Raw genomic sequence first — 15634 nt, forward strand, 5'->3', positions numbered from 1 at the left:
CCGACAGGAAGCAGCTGAGAGGACATGAGAAAATGTCCTGTGCCAAACCCGAGACCAATGTTGTTAAAGAGATCAAAAGCTTAAAAGGTCAGGAGAGATGGCTCTTCTGGCTTTTGTGGGCACCTTTACACACACACACACACACACACACACACACACACACACACACACACACACACACACGTAAAATAAAATATTTTTTAAAACAGAAAGCTCAAGATATTTTGGAGAGCTGACGCATACTTAGAGAGTTTATCAAACTGACCTTCCAGTCTTCTGAATATTGCACGGCTGACCCTTAGGAACCCAACAAGGAGCCACTACTACAGAGCAACAGGCGGGCTTTCTGAGCACTGTCATCTGGGATTTCTCATGAGCTCCTCATAACAACCCAAAGAGGCGTGGAGGCATGCCAGTGTCCACTCCCATGGCAGAGCAGGCAAGAGCTTTAACTATGCCAAGGGAGAGGCAGTATGTGGCACATTAGGGGAGGCGGTGTGACATCCTCCGCCAAGCCTGCCTCAGCCCCTCCTGCATTCTGTCATTGTACAGAAAAAAAACCTGGAAGGAGTCTCTGCAGACCCTGCCTTGTACTGGCTGCCATGACTTACTCTGCCCTTCACTTCTCTGCCTTCAGCAGACTGTAAGACTTAAGTGGGTTTTAGATTCCTCAGCCATAAAATGAAATAATCCTGCCTTGATGCTTCCTTGAGTTGGATGCAGCTCAAGCCCTTGGGGAGAGGTATTTAACAGAACATGTATAGATAGGGAATCCAATCCTGTACAGCACCAATGTTCAAACATGGAGTTCCTTCCATTCTTTCCTACAAGTGGAAGATTTCTGGGTTTTTTTTTATCTATTTTTAATTATTATTTAAAAATAAGCTTAACTATAATATTTTCAAGCAAGTGCTTTTCATATGTATGTGTGTGCATAAGCATACATGTGTTTGTGTGTGCACATATGTCAAGGCCCAATACTGGTGTCACAAATCATCCTCGAGTGCTTTCTCCCCCCCTTATCCATTGATTCAGGCCTTCTCAATCAAACACAGAGCTCACCAAAACAGCTAGCCAGTTTTTGTGGGGACCCCTCTGCCTCTGCCTTCCAGGGCTGTGCCGCATTCACCTGGCATTTATCTGGGGTCTAAACCCAGGCCCTCGTGCTTAGATGGCAAGCTCTTCAGCCACGGAGCCGTCCCCTCTCCCCCATGCATGGATGGCAAGATCTCCAGCGACCAAGCTGTCTCCCCTCCCCCACACATGTGTTGGTGCACAGTTTTCTCATACCTCTCCCGCCACTGTCACCTTCCCATGTCCCTTCGCCATTTCCACCAGCTCCCTTTCTCCTCTTTGTTCCGCCCACCCGACATGCCCCACTGCCCTCTCTTCTGGAACTGTGTCTGTTGGCTTTTATCTATGTGATGCCTATCAGGCCCTTAACAGAACTAAACAGTCTCTATTCCTGAAACACAAGCCATCACCCTATAATGATTAATAAACCTTGCTTAGCGCCCAGGCTCGCTGGCATGCAACAAACATGTTGCCATATTAATATGCCCAGCATGCATATCGTACGCTAGCAGATACACACCAGACATTGCTCCAAGAACTCAGAAGCATCGATCCATCACTTAAGCTGGACACAGACTCTAAATTCTCATCAGTGGTCACAGAGGGAGCTATCGAGGTAAAACTCAAGACTTAGGCATTCGGGGTCCCGAGTTTTGTTCCAACCACTGTGTCACTCACCTTCCACACAGCGGATTACCAAGTGAAAACTCAGACTTGCATAAGCCACATTTATCTTGGGGCCTCGATCCCCAGCAAGCTGGCCTAGATGACCTCTGAAAGGCTCTACCAAACACTGAATGCTTCCTTTGTCCCAGACCATAACGTGACCCCACCTAGAGCGGGGAGGAGCTTGCGTCACTGAGATTTTCCACAATAAGAGAAAATAATGATTGTTTCAGGAGCCAGAGTTGGTTTCGTTTAGACCACAAAACAGGGAAGTAGAGGTCTCCAAAACTAACAGCACAGGCAAGGGCCCTCTCACTGCGCCCCGCCTCCCGCCTAATCCCCTCACTGGTCCAGGCACCCAGAGAAATCAGATTCCCACCGTCCCTCTCACTTTACATGTCCAAGGACACAGGATCATTGTGCAGTCCTTAGTTTTCCTGAGCATCCGCTCTTCTTCCGATGACACCCTATGCCAGCCCCACCCCTTACTGTTTCTTTCTTTCTTTTTTTTTTCTTTTGCCAAAGTACAAATTCGAATGTGTGTGTGTCCTTAAGGAAGGAGAGTCAGAAGGGAGCACAGCCACCTTGCTAACACCTTTTCTGGCCCCATTTGGCCATCATGGTGTCAAGAAACATAAGAAGCAAAGAAACCTAAGCCATCCCTGCATAAGGACTCTGAGCCCCTGTGCTGAGGCCTGCATCAGTCAGCTACCCCTGCGTAACGACTGATTCTTCATGGCGAGCGATAATAAATGTTGATTTCTTGCTCACACAGCTGCACATGAGCTAGTGCTCGGCTGACATGAGTACAAATTCGGGCCAGGTCTGTTTGTATTTGGGGACCAGTGAGTGAGTTGTGTGGGATGTGGGAAGTGCTGAGATGGGTGGAACCCCAATGTCCTGGCTTCACGCTCATGTGCTCCGACCCTTGACTGAAGCCATTTTTTCATTCATTCATTCATTCATTCATTCCGTTACTCACTCATTCATTCAAGACAGGGGCTCATATACCCTGCCTGGCCTGGAGGATAAAATTCCAGGTGGCTATATCACCATCATTTTTAAGATGAAGGCTTTTTTTTCTCTCATTAGGACAATATGGAGATGAGCAGGGGTCACAGTTCAGTCTCTCCATCTGGCCCAGCCAGAGCCAGCCAAATGCTCAAGCAGATAAGTGCAGCCATGAAAATGGCCCATCCCCACACAAGAAGAGAGTCTGTGCCTTGCCTCAGGTCCCTGCTACCCTTTCTGTGGAAAAGTTCACTTGGGTCTTCTGAATTCCATATAGTGCCCTGGGGTCCCCTCATGGGACGAAAACAATTCACAATGTCCAGAAAGTGCCAGAACTCTCCTGATGGCCGCAAGTGCCCAGCGAGGCTCAAGGCCGTGTGGGCCCAGGCCAGTGAGATTTCTTTCCAAATGAATAAGTGAGAATCAATTAAAAATCAAACAGCCTTGCACTCAGAGAGGGAGTTGACTCAGATCCCTGGAACTAGGCTAGAAAAAGAGGGAGCTCCAGCCACCAAATGAAGCATCCTAAGCTCAGACTCAACCGGCTAAATAATGGCTGGCTCAGCTTTGCCCAGGAACCTGAAGTTCTAAGCAAAGGCACCATAGAAGACCTCAGTAATCCTGTGCTCTTGCAGCACATCCTCTAGAGCTCACTAGGCTCAGAGGGCAGCACATAAAATAGACCTGACTTGAACCTGCAGCCTCAGCCACTGAGCTCTGCAGAGCCCAGCCTGTGTGGAGTGGTACAAGTGAAAAAAAAATTGTTTATTATTGTTTGGCATGAAGATGTGTTGTTACACAGCAATAGCTGACTGATACCAAGTGTTCTCCAGACCCAAGGGCTGCCCTCTGTCCAGTTCCGGGACACTCAAGGACAGTCATAGGATGTCCTGAGAAGACTGAATGAGAGAGGCAGGGTGTTCACTTCCGCCAGCCACACTATTGCTTTATGGATACTGGGTCTTCCTTTTCCCCCAGCCTAGAACATGCAGGCGTATCGTGGGAGCCCAGTGAGACCCGGCATTGCAATGATGCTGTGGAGATCACCTGGACCAACTCTTGGCCTTTTTAATAAGGAAACTCAGGTCCAGTCAAGGACAGTCAGTTTCCCAGGACCATTCAGCATCTAGCAGTGCCAGGAACCTAGGAGAGCCACTGGGTCGCTTGACTAAACCTTATCTCTCCAACTTTGTAAAGGGCACCATGGACGCTAGGGGTAGGACAGGCAGGCTGGCCAGAGCCTGGACCACTGTCCCCCTCTGCAGCCACCTCTTCCCTGGATATAACTTTGATGTCAGAGTCAATCTGGGGACAGATAACACTGTTCTCACATCAGCGTGTGGAAAGCCAAGGAAAGGAGGGAGGGGGCTGGGGGCTGCGGAAGCTACCCAGTAAGGCGGTCACTGAGGGAGAATCAACCCGCACTCACCTTCGTAGCAGGGGATCAGCATCTTGCCTCTGCCCTGGAGGTTGGACGGGATGAGGTAGCAGAAGCCATGGGGCAAGATGTGGTCTGTTTCATAGTAGATGTTCTTCCAACGATGGGCACAGGCCTAAAGGGGCAGAGAGGGAGTGAGAGTGTGAGTTCCCCCCGCCAGCATGCAAGACCAATGGAGTCCCAGCTGCCACGGGGCGGGGGGATGGGATGAAGGACAGCGGACTGCAGGGTCTTAAGTGAGGAGACTGGGCTCCAGGCAGAGAACAGGGAAAGCACCCTCCACACTGGGCACAAGAGGAAGAGTTTTCCAGAAAGAGAAGCATTTGGTGCAAGACGGGAGAAGTGGGATAGGTGACCGGAGAGAGTCTAAGGTGAGAGGAGGCCAGAGAGGGAGCCAGACTCCAGACGTGACAGGGAGGATGTATTCTATGGACATGGTGGTGGCTGGTTTCGGCGGACAGGCGATGGCAAACCAGGGTACAGCTTCTGGCTGTGTGGCGTGTGTGACCCTCCTCACAGTTTGGAAGTCCTCGTTATCGGCCACGCAGGGGCTGCAGGTGGGCAAGAGCGGTTGAGGAGCACAGCAAATGCTGAGAACAAGACTACTAAGGAGCTGTTCCCGAGCCTCATCTCCTTATAAAGCCTTTTCCATGCTAAGGTTCCGGATCCCTGCCGGATCCGTTCTTGTAGCCCTTCCCATGAGGCCCTGGCACCAAGATGGCAGGGACACCAGAGGCCCCCAGTGCTGGCTTCCTCACTCATTGTACCATGAGATCATTATCATCTAAGCTCTGTGCTCTCCTTCCCTCTAACAGAGTTGCCACCAGGGCCCCTGACAAGCCACTCTGCCCAAAGGCAAATGAAGGGACACTCAGCGTGACACTGGAGACCTGAGCTTGGCCACACTCTGTGCCATGTCAATGATAGATCAGTCATTGCTCCTTCTTCACAGTATTGTTTTTCCTCTCTATTTGGTTCTTGCTTTATGAAAAAAAAAACCCCACATTTCTCCACAGATAGAGACACTGTGCAGTAAGAAGCAGGAAATCATAAGATGGAGAGTTGCCCTGTACTTCCACATAGAGACATCTCTCGTGTATGTGGCTTTTGTGTGTGGTATCTTACTTCCTTGTGACAGGGTCTCTCACTGAACCTAGAGTTTCAGCTAGGCTGGCTGCCCAGAAGTTCCCAGAACTGTCTCTGCGCCCCAAGCCCATGCTGGAGCTACAGGCATGCATGGTCATCCATGACTTTTTACATGGGTGCTGAGGATTAGAACTCAGGTCCTGATATTGCAGAGTGAGGCACCCTTACTCACCGAGCCATCTCCCAGCCCCCGACATACTTTAAATCATGTCTACACTTATAACAGTGCAATCACTACAGAAATTGTTATTTAAGGAACAACAACAGCCAGGGAAAAGTCTGCACATGCTTATGATATATGCAGATTTTTTTATTTAAAAATTAGTTTTGACCACAATTAGTTAAATCTAAAGATACCAAGTCCACAGCCCACAGGTGAGAAGGGCTGGATCCAGGGGCATAGAACCCATGGATATAAAGGCCTAGTTGAGGTTTTTATTGGGTTCTAATTTAGTTCTTACAGTTGGAAATTTTGAGTCCCTTAGATGACCCAGTTCATAACTGGGCTTTACTCTAGCTGGAGGACTCAGCCCGCAGCGTGAGGCTTTGTTACCTATCTGCATTCTTAATTGGAGGGGTTGAAGTTGATTGTGCTGTGTCTGGCAGCTAGCTGCACACACACAGACAGCATCGCTCAATGTTTATTGTAGTGTCTGCTTCCCATCCCATAAACTACTCAAGAGTGACCTTGGAGGATCCCTGGGAGACCCGAATACTGCATTTTACACTCATCTAATTTACACTATTCTGGGAGGACAGAGGTCAAAGGTCAAAGGCGGCCCCACTCCAGAAAACAGAAAGGGACTCTGAGTATAAATTATAAGAAAACACGGTGCTTAGCCAGATTGTGCATCAGTCTGACCTGCTTCCTGTAGGAAAAGAAGATGATGACGATGACTCTGAGGAACTGCAAAGCATCATGACTTGATTGATTTGGGGAGTGAGTCGTAAGGAAGGGAAGGGAGTAGTGGGGAACGGAAAAGAAGAAACTTCTCTGGAAGCAGCCAAGACTTGCTCTGGGCTGTGGGAGTAGCCCATAGGTACAGTGTGTGCTCTGGAGCATGAGCAAGGCCCAAGATGAAGGAAGAAAAAGAAGAAGAAGAGAAAGGGGAAAAAGGAAAGAAGAAACAGCTTGGAGAAGAAAGAGGGAGGAAGAGGAGGATAAAAGAAGAGATGAAGGAAGAAGAGGAAGAGAAGGAAGGGGATGGAGAGGAGGAGGAGGAGGTCCAAGAAGAAATAATCTGCTCAAAGTCAGCTTTCAAATTGCTATAGAAAAGGCTGAGGATGCTGTCATCATCTCAGCCCCTCACACCTCTCAAGTTAGAAGAGTTGACTGTCCTCCCGAGGAACACAAAGAGGAAGGAGAGGTCCAGTTTCCTTCAAAGGCCTTCTTTGTTGTGTGAATAATACAGCATGTCCTTCCTAGAGGGTGGCTTGGTCACACATGCCTGTCTGTCCCCGCCGCCCTCACACACCTGCACTTGCTGTGCACAGATGGACAAGCCTTTGTCATGGTTTCAGGGTCACAACGCACAGCCAGCTCAGAGCACGGCCGCTGAGACATGTGGTGGGCACAGGATAAAACAAGGCTAGGATGCCACAGAATTCTCCCAAAGAGGCTGTATCACCCTGGAGCTGGTGGCTTGCCACCCTGGAGCTGGTGGCAGCTGGGCAGGGAGGACCTAGGGGAAGGCGGGGGAAGAGTCTCTGGGGTGATGTGTTCTGGGAATGTTGTTTGGCAGATATTCACCCAAAGAGATCTCGTCAGAGTGTCGCCCTGACTTGTGCACTTTTTTTTTCATGTTATATTTCAGTGGAACGCTCATTCACATGCACACACCAAACCAGGAAACAGGGACAAAAATATTCACAGGAACATATTCCGTGGCTTTGAAGAAAATGGACACAAGGGAAGGAGAGAGATAAGAGCGTGAGCACCCTGAACTTCAGAAAGGAAACAGCAGAGTTACAGCCGGAAAGCACTGCTTCCACCCAGAAAAAAAAAAAAAATCGAGCTGATTAGATAATTTGTTATCTGAGGCTTGGCAGCTCTGATGAGGAAAGACAGTGGTTCTGAACAGTGTGTGTGTGTGTGTATGTGTGTGTGTGTGTGTGTATGCCAGGGGTCAATGTAAAGTACCTTTCTCCATTGCTTTCTAGCTTTATTTTTTGAAACAGAATCTCTCATTGAGCCTAGAGCTCATTGGTTTGGCTGAGAACTGAGCTCCAGGGACCGTCCTGGCACTGCCTCCTCAGGGCTGTGTCTGGCTTTTCCATGGTGTTGGTGATCTGGATTCAAGTCTTCTTGCTTGCACGACATGACTGACTGTGCCATTTCCCAGCCCTCCTCCCGACTCCTGTGGACCCCGTCTCTGCACGTGGAGCAGAGGGAGAAGGGAAGGGACCTGTTCTCGGCCTTGTTGTAGCTGTTGTGTCTGGGGTCACTTGTTCCCCATGGAGACTGGAAGGCATCACATTACCCACAAAGCAGAGATGGGCAGCCACTGGGCCAAAGTGAGCCTGGCGGACCAGCTTGACCTCCTAGGTCCTACCAGCATTGCTCCTGATAAGGCCATTTGTCATTGAGAGGACTGACTCCCAGTCACAGCTTTCCAAGTCCCCCTCTGCCCTTTGCTTTGACTTCTGTAGCATGCAAAGCAGCCACTCCCCCCTCCCCCTCCCCCTCCCCCTCCCCCTCCCCCATCCCATCCTCGAAATCAAAGGTTGTATCCCTAGGGAGATCCTGTGCCGCAAAGGACTCCTGGGGGCTCAAGAGTCCTTCTGCGTTTTTTAATTTTAAAAGTAATACTTGCTTCCCAGAAAGATCTCACAGACAAAAATGGATTTAAATACCACACACACTCACACACCATCACAAAATATCACCTGCCACTCTAGGATGGCCACTATTTAAAAAGGAAATGGAGAGTGCTATGAGTGTGTCTCAGGTATAGAACACGTGCTTAGGCAGGCTCGAGGCTGTAGGCTTTAGCTTCAGTACCATAAGACCACAATAACACGCAGAAACATAGATGTCCATGGAACGTGCTGCATGCTGGCCAAACACAAAATAGTTCATACACTGCAGAGTGGCAAAGTAGCAAGGGATTTCCAAGAACGAAAAGTAAAATTTATCACAAGATCTGATAGTCCCACTTCCATATATGCACCCAGAAGAAATGGAAAATAAAGTGTCTAATAAATCTTTGCTGGTGTTTATAGCAATGTTATCCATAACGGCAGGGAGCTAGATTCATGAATGAATAGGGAAAACATTGTGCACATGTGTTTTGGTCTTAAGAAAACATGTGTTCTTGGTCTTAAGAAAACAAAATAAAGAAATCCTGTCATATGCTACAACAGAGCTGAACAGTGAGGACACTGCGCTAAATGAAAGAAACCATCCCAAAAAGACAAATGCTGCCTGCTTCTTCTTGAACAGGATCTGACATGGTTGAGCACCTTCAACATTAGAATGATGGCTACCAGGAATCAGGAGACAGGAGCAAGGGGGCTGAGTTCAATAAAGACAGAGTTTGGCATTTCAAGATGCAGAGTTCTGGAGACGCTGTCGTGCAACAATGTTTTCACATGTACTTCTGGTGCTGTCTCCTGATTTTAGAAGGGAAAATTAGCCTTTCTTTTATCAGTAGCACATATGGCCAAAGAAAGCCTATAAGCCCGCCCCCCCCCCAGAGCACATAATACCCTTAAGGCTGAAGTGCTGCATGCTGTATGTATGTATGTATGTATGTATGTATGTATGTATGTATGTATGTATATCCTACAACAGGATAAGAGACACGTGAACTGTTGATGTCCTCCCATGCCCACCTCTTCTTCTCCAGCACCTCTGTGGGGTGACTTACCAAATGAACGGTGCAAGCATTGCGTTCGACAGAAATGTAACTCAATCCATTGCATAGGATTGCCTGCAGCACCACTTCCTACAAATACTCCGTCCCACCTTCTTGACTTCCTGTGCCAAATGTCTCCCATGCTCCTCTCTGTTGCCTAAGACCCCTGACGGGGTCCTGTCTTGTACCTTTGCAATCAAGCTCTCAGTTACATTCCTACATCCTAAGGAAGTGCGTCTTGGCAGAGCAGGCTACCTCTAGACTCAATGCCTGGAGGGCATCTCATGCCTTGCTATCCCCTGCTGCCTCCTCCTCTCTATTGGTTCCGAGCATTGGCTTTGGAATATATATGCTTGGCTTCTCCCCTCTCTTTCCCAAGAATGGTAGACCAGAGGTCTGGGCCTTTGGGGCTGAGTCACCCTGTGGGGTTAGGCCACCGTGCCTAGAGGAATGTGGTGGTTTGGCCATCATCCATAGCCTGCTGAGACAGGGATTAAAGGACTGGAGAGAAGAAGTGGGGGTGGGATGTTCAATGAGACCCACATTGGTGCCCAGTGGGGAGGCCTTGTAATGCTGGCGACAGCATCCAGCTGCTTCCTCTCTCCCAAGGACCCAACAATGTGTGTGTGTATGGGGGGGGCTCTTAAGTATGCTGAGGTGGGGTTGAGGGGATCAGCAATGAACCAAGCTGCCCAGAGAGAGCTGGAAACTGTTGGCCGGAATCCTTGAAGAAAACCCATTCCCCCTGGGAGCAAACGTCCATAAGGCCCCCAGCGCTGACAGCATGTGACCCAAAGGGAACCCCGGAGATACAGCAGCTGGATTCACTTTCCCTTCTTGACCTTGAACTTGTAAAGCATAAATCTTCCTACAGCCTTCGAGGAAGGCCAGTGGCAGAAGATGCTATGAAGTCTGAAGAGGACCACCCTATGGAAGGCAAGCTGCCTGGGAAAGGGCACAAGGAGCCTGCAGGATGTGGCCCATGGGATGCCTGCATGCACACGCGTGAAAGTGTCACCCAGCTGTGCGGTGTGCTTAGCTTTATAGCACAACAGAAGAGTGTAAAAGAAAAAAGAGAAACATGGGGGCGGGGGGCTGCGCAGGCGTGACTTGTGGGACTCAGTTCTCTCCTTCCACTGTGTCTCAGGAATTGATCCCAGGCACAGAATTGTGTTCGTGGGAAGCTCTAGGTTAACTACTGGCAATATCAGCAAAGCAGTGGCTGCCTCTGGGATGTGAGGGGGTGATAGACAAAGGCACAGAGAGCTTCCTGGGATGTTTAAACTATGTACCAAAACCCAAGCTACAAGTTCAAGATTTTGTGTATTTTATGTAAATTATGCCTTGACCTGAAGACATACACAAAATATCTAGAAGTAAATGAAATTACAAACTTCTTTCTACCTATGTTCTCTCTGTGTCTGTCTGTCTGCCTGTCTCTCTGTCTCTGTCTCTGCCTCCTGGGATTGATCAGGGCCTCATGTATGCTAAGAACGTACTTTATCACTGAGCTATATCCTCAGCCCTATATGTCTAAAGAAAATACACGCACACAAATGCAAACATGTATACATACATACACACACATACAAACACACAAACGCATACCCCAACATGTGTACACACACAGGCAAACTTGTAAACATGTTTGTAAACCTTTGACATGAGACATGATACCATCACCTGCAAGGTTCACACGTGAGAACCGTACAATTGAGTTATTTTTAAATCTCACAAAAGTATCTCACAATGTTTTCAGTAACTTTATGGTTTTGTGTTGGGCCTCATAGCCATCCTCTACCATAGGCAGGTACATGTGGCCTAAAGCTGCAGGTCGGACACACCTCAAAGCAGCAATGCAAAACAGACTCAAAACTGTTCTCTGGCTCTGTGCTAGCCAGCTTTCCTATGGGGTCAGTCCTGCATTCTTAGGGTACCCTATCCCAAGTCACCCTATCCCCAGAGGTCTTACCAAAACAAGGCCATCTGCTTTGGGCTGACGGGCCAGGCTCACCCCCATCCACTCATCATCCCGGTCTCCCCTGCAGGTCTTCCCACAGAGCTCACCACGATTCCTACCTAGAGAAAGGACAGAGGTCAGATTGAATTGAGGAACGGTGCAGCCGGCTGCCTGTCAGAGGGTGGTCCAGGGGCGCAAACTTCTGCACCTTGTAACAAAATGTAGCTCTATAGAAACCTGTAGCAAAATTGCTGTTTAAGCCAGCCAGTTCTTTTTCAATAGCGAAGTTCTCAAGGAAGGTAAAAGTGTCTCCATTGAAGGTCTGGGAAGTCATTGTAGCAGACATGTCACAGAACAGATCACAGAAGCACACACCTCCTCTTCTGACAAGGAAAATCAGCACATTGTTGGTTTTTGTTGTTGCTTTGTTGTGTATGTTTACAAGTTTGCATGTGTGTGCACAAATGTTGGGGTATGCGTTTGTGTGTTTGTATGTGTGTGTATGTATGTATACATGTTTGCATTTGTGTGCATTGTTGGAGGGGTGTGTGTGTGTGTGTGTGTGTGTGTGTGTGTGTGTGTGCGCCACATGTTAGGGGTATGTGCATTCATGTGTGTGTCCATGCATAGCAAGTCCACAGGTTGATGTCAGGAGTCTTCCTTAATTGCTCTCCACTTTATGCTTTGAGGCAGAGTCACTCATAGAACTTGAGGCTTACAGGATTAGCCACATTGGCTAGCCAATGATCCCAAAGGAGAATCATCTCCACCCCCTCAATGCTGGGCCTGTAGGCTCATGCAACCCCAGCCAGCTCTTTGTGCAGATTCTAAGGGAGGAACTCAGATCTTCCTGCTTTCACAACAAATAGTTACCACCTGAGTCATCTCCCCGGCCCCTCTGTATATAAAAAGTGCTCACGAGATCTTGGTGAGAAAGGGCTTTGCAGGAAAACAAGACCCGGAAGAAGTGAGTGAACCTCTTCTTGACTTAGCTTGATTTTCTGTGCTTGCCTCTCCCATTTAAGGCTTCTCAAAGCAATCCTTATGCAAGCCATCCCTAACGCACATAGCTGGACCAGAGCCAATCCATCCGATCTACTAGACAAAAGCAAGCATCGCAATCCATCCCATCATATCTTTCACCATGTAAGATGTAAAACTTGGAACTGATTTGAGTGGTCTGGGCTGCACATAGAGAACCAATGCCACCATGTAACCTCTCCTGTGAGGCCTAGGTGATCTGGCCCCAGCCCACCTGGCAGATGTCCTTTCCACCCTCTCCTGCTCACCTCTCCAGCGGTACACTGTTCTTAATCTGTTTGGAGACCTCACTTCCTGGACCTGCGCAGATGGCTCCTGGCCACCTTCCACATATACAGAGGTCCCCAAGGAGGCGTCTTCCAACTCTAACATAGAGTTGACCCTAACACACACCTTCCCTCTCTGGCTTTATCTTACTCTGTTGCTTATTTTAATGTCTGCTTTGACTACTGGTTTCCAAGGCCCAGGATGACAGGCTCCTTTTTGCTTTGTTCATTGGCATATCCTGGTACCTAAAAACTAACAGGCTCCCTTGTATACATCTGTAAGATGGAGGGAAGAAAAGAGGGAATGAGGGCAGGTCAGTGAATGATGAAGCCATCCTAAGTAGAAAAAGGACAAAGTATGAAGATGCCAGTCCCACTTCTACCCTGACAAGCATGTCCACCTACCTTGAGCCATATCCAGTTCGGTGCATCTCCGGTCAGGGTTGGTGTGGACACGACACTTAAACACAGCTCCAGGAGACTTTACTGAGGTGCTGTATTTAGAATCTGCCTTCGGTGCACCCACAAGGACCCTGCACATCAAAAAAAAAGAGCACAGTCACAACCAGTGCTGGAGAAAAAGAGACAGGCAGTGACATATTTGCCCAGGTAAGGGTGAGAAATCTGCGTATGCACTGGGAAGCTATACAAGTTTACTATGTGTGTGTCTGTGCACACATAGATGCACAAACAAAGACACATGCACACACACTGCAGAAGTAAAACCATCATCTAAAAGAAACACAAACCAGTAGAAAAATGAGTCCAAAACTTTGGTGAGATATCTACTTTTGTGCCAACTTGACACAAGCTAGAGTCATCAGAGAGGATAGAGTCTCAATTAAGAAAACACTTCCCGGAGCTTGGGGATGCCAAGGAAGAGGGGGTGGAAGGATTGTAGGAGTCAGAGGGGTCAAGGACACTACAAGAAAACCCACAGAATCAGCGAACCTGTGCCCATAGAGGCTCTCAGAGACTGGGCTGACAACCAGGGAGCCCACATGGGATTGACCAAGGCCCTCAATTCGTATGTTACAGATGTGTAGCTTGGTCTTCTTGTGTGGTGCATAACAGCCAGAGCAGGAGCTGTCTCTGACTCTGTTGGCTGCCTTCAGAACCCTTTCCCCTGACTGAGATTCCTTGTCTAGCCTTAATAGAAGAGGAGATACCCAGTCTTGCTGCAACTTGATATGCCATGGCTGGTTAATATCCATGGAGGCCCACCCTTTTCTGAAGAGAAACAGGAGGAAGGAAGAAAAAAGAGAGAGTCCTTCAGTCACTCCACAATGCAGCATTCCCTAGCAGGCTGTGTCCATGAGGACCAAGCAGGCCAGACACATTGCCCAGCCCAGCCACACAAGGGAGGTTGGCCAGCCCTTGGATGCTCTAATTCAAATCCATGATGATGCTCGGAACCAAACCCAAGGAGAAAGCCACTAAGGGATACTCCCTGACTCGCTTTCTTCCAGGGCTGGGCTTCAGCCACTGGAGCAAGTCAGCAAAGAACCTTCCTTGGAGCGTGCTGTTTTCACAAGTGAAAAGAATTATCAGATTGATAACTTAAAATGGCCAAAGCATCTACAGCCTGCCACGTCAAGCCCTAAGGGCTATGGAGTATAATGTAAAACTCTAGTACTGTGTCCTAAGCCTCCCACAGGCTCAATTACCCATCAGCCCCGCAAACAAGCATTTGTGACTCATTTTATACTAGGGATTGGGGTGTCATGCAGGCAGAGCACCTGTCTGAGGCCCTGAGTCCCATCTGCAGCACCACACAGCAAAAGTAAAATAATATAAAGAAGCCATCACTGCAGCCAGCAGCCTTCTAAACATATATCCTTACACCGTAGGGTTGGTCCAGCCTCATCAGTGAAGCTTTTGCTTGCAGTGGGCGACAGAAACAGAGATGCACATCTGGCTGGAGTGTAGAGAGGGAGTGACCATGGAGGGTGCTCAGCCAGAAATGGGGCATCTTCATCACACCCCCTACTCCCCAAGGCTCAGGGAACATCAAGGAAGGGGCCTGGTAAGACTATTTAGGGCAAGGTCAGGGAGGCTGCTGCTGGGGAAAGGTATGTCCTGAGAATGACAGAACCTCAGCACCCATGAACTCCCAGCACCTGTGAGGGTGCACCTCCACAAGAATAAGCAGGGTGGAACTCCAGCAAGGGGGTGGGGAGGTTCACAAGGCCACACCCCTAGCTGAGTAGCTATTGGCCAAAGATGATTGCTAAAGGCTGGAGACAGTATCAGTTTTCCTCAAGGATCTAAACCCTAGTTGGTTGCCCATGAATAGCCCTACGTCCTCACTGAGCACATGAGAGGCACCTGACTTGTGGGATATATATATATATATATATATATATATATATATATGAAAAGGGTTGGAAATAGTGGCACAAACCATTAATCCCAGAACTGGAGAGGCAGAGGCAGATGGATCTGAGTTCAAAGGCAGACTGACGTACATAGTGAGTTCCAGGACAGCCAGAGCTATGTGGAGAACTGGCATCAACATAAATAAATAAGTATTAGTTTAAAATAATTGTAATGAATAAAAGAGAATGAAGTTGAGGGAGGGAAAATGGGGAGGAGGGGCCCAGGAGTAGTACACCCGGTGGAGTGAGGTGCGGGTATGATTCAAATGTGTTGTAGAGACGTGCCCTCCTAGAATGAATAACTTTAAAATCACAACAAATAAAGGAGAGAGAGAAATCCGCGGCCCACAGGAATCAGAAAGTGGCTGCAGGAAGCAGCCAGACATGGGGGGCAAAATGGTTGCCGGACTTGCTGGATTCTAATGCTCCTCTGAGCCCAAACTATGCCATGGTTTCTGACAACAGCCACTGGTCCAAGCAAGCCCTGCTAGGACCTCCCTCACTCAGACTTCTAACCATCAGGCGCCACAAGAAAGGTTTTCTCAGATCCTGCGATATGAGCTAAAGAGGCATACGCGCATGTGCCTGACACTCACAGGACAGCGCGTTGGAGAATGTGCTGGCCTCTGTGCCTCCAGAACATTGTGGCTTCCTTGGCAGCCCAGTGCTGGCTCTTTACCTAGCCCACAGTCCTGGGCAAGATGGCTACAATAGGCCAGCACTGGGGTGTGGCCTCTCTGAAGCTCATTCAGGTGGCTGCTGGTAAGGCTGATCCTGAGAGACAGAGATCACAAGGG

The 15634-nt window shown here is 48.7% G+C and overlaps 1 protein-coding gene across 2 annotated transcripts in view; it reads right to left on the bottom strand.

Annotated features, from left to right (window-relative positions):
- ITGA9 (integrin subunit alpha 9) overlaps nucleotides 1-15634 on the bottom strand; it is a 316744-nt gene that overhangs the window by 287237 nt on the left and 13873 nt on the right. Inside the window, exons 1-4 of one of the 2 annotated variants that reach the window (XM_084754234.1) lie at nucleotides 13411-13578; nucleotides 12861-12992; nucleotides 11165-11267; nucleotides 4181-4304 (exon numbers count right to left, since the gene is read on the bottom strand). In XM_084754234.1, coding sequence (XP_084610360.1) covers nucleotides 4181-4304; nucleotides 11165-11267; nucleotides 12861-12874 — 241 coding nt within the window. In that variant the 5' untranslated portion in view covers nucleotides 12875-12992; nucleotides 13411-13578. Of the gene's footprint in view, nucleotides 1-4180; nucleotides 4305-11164; nucleotides 11268-12860; nucleotides 12993-13410; nucleotides 13579-15634 lie in introns of those variants that run through there. The other variant, XM_084754233.1, reaches the window with a different exon arrangement.

This window comes from Acomys minous, assembly GCF_964271855.1.
Source record: "Acomys minous genome assembly, chromosome: 13".
Taxonomy (NCBI): Eukaryota; Metazoa; Chordata; class Mammalia; order Rodentia; family Muridae; genus Acomys; species Acomys minous.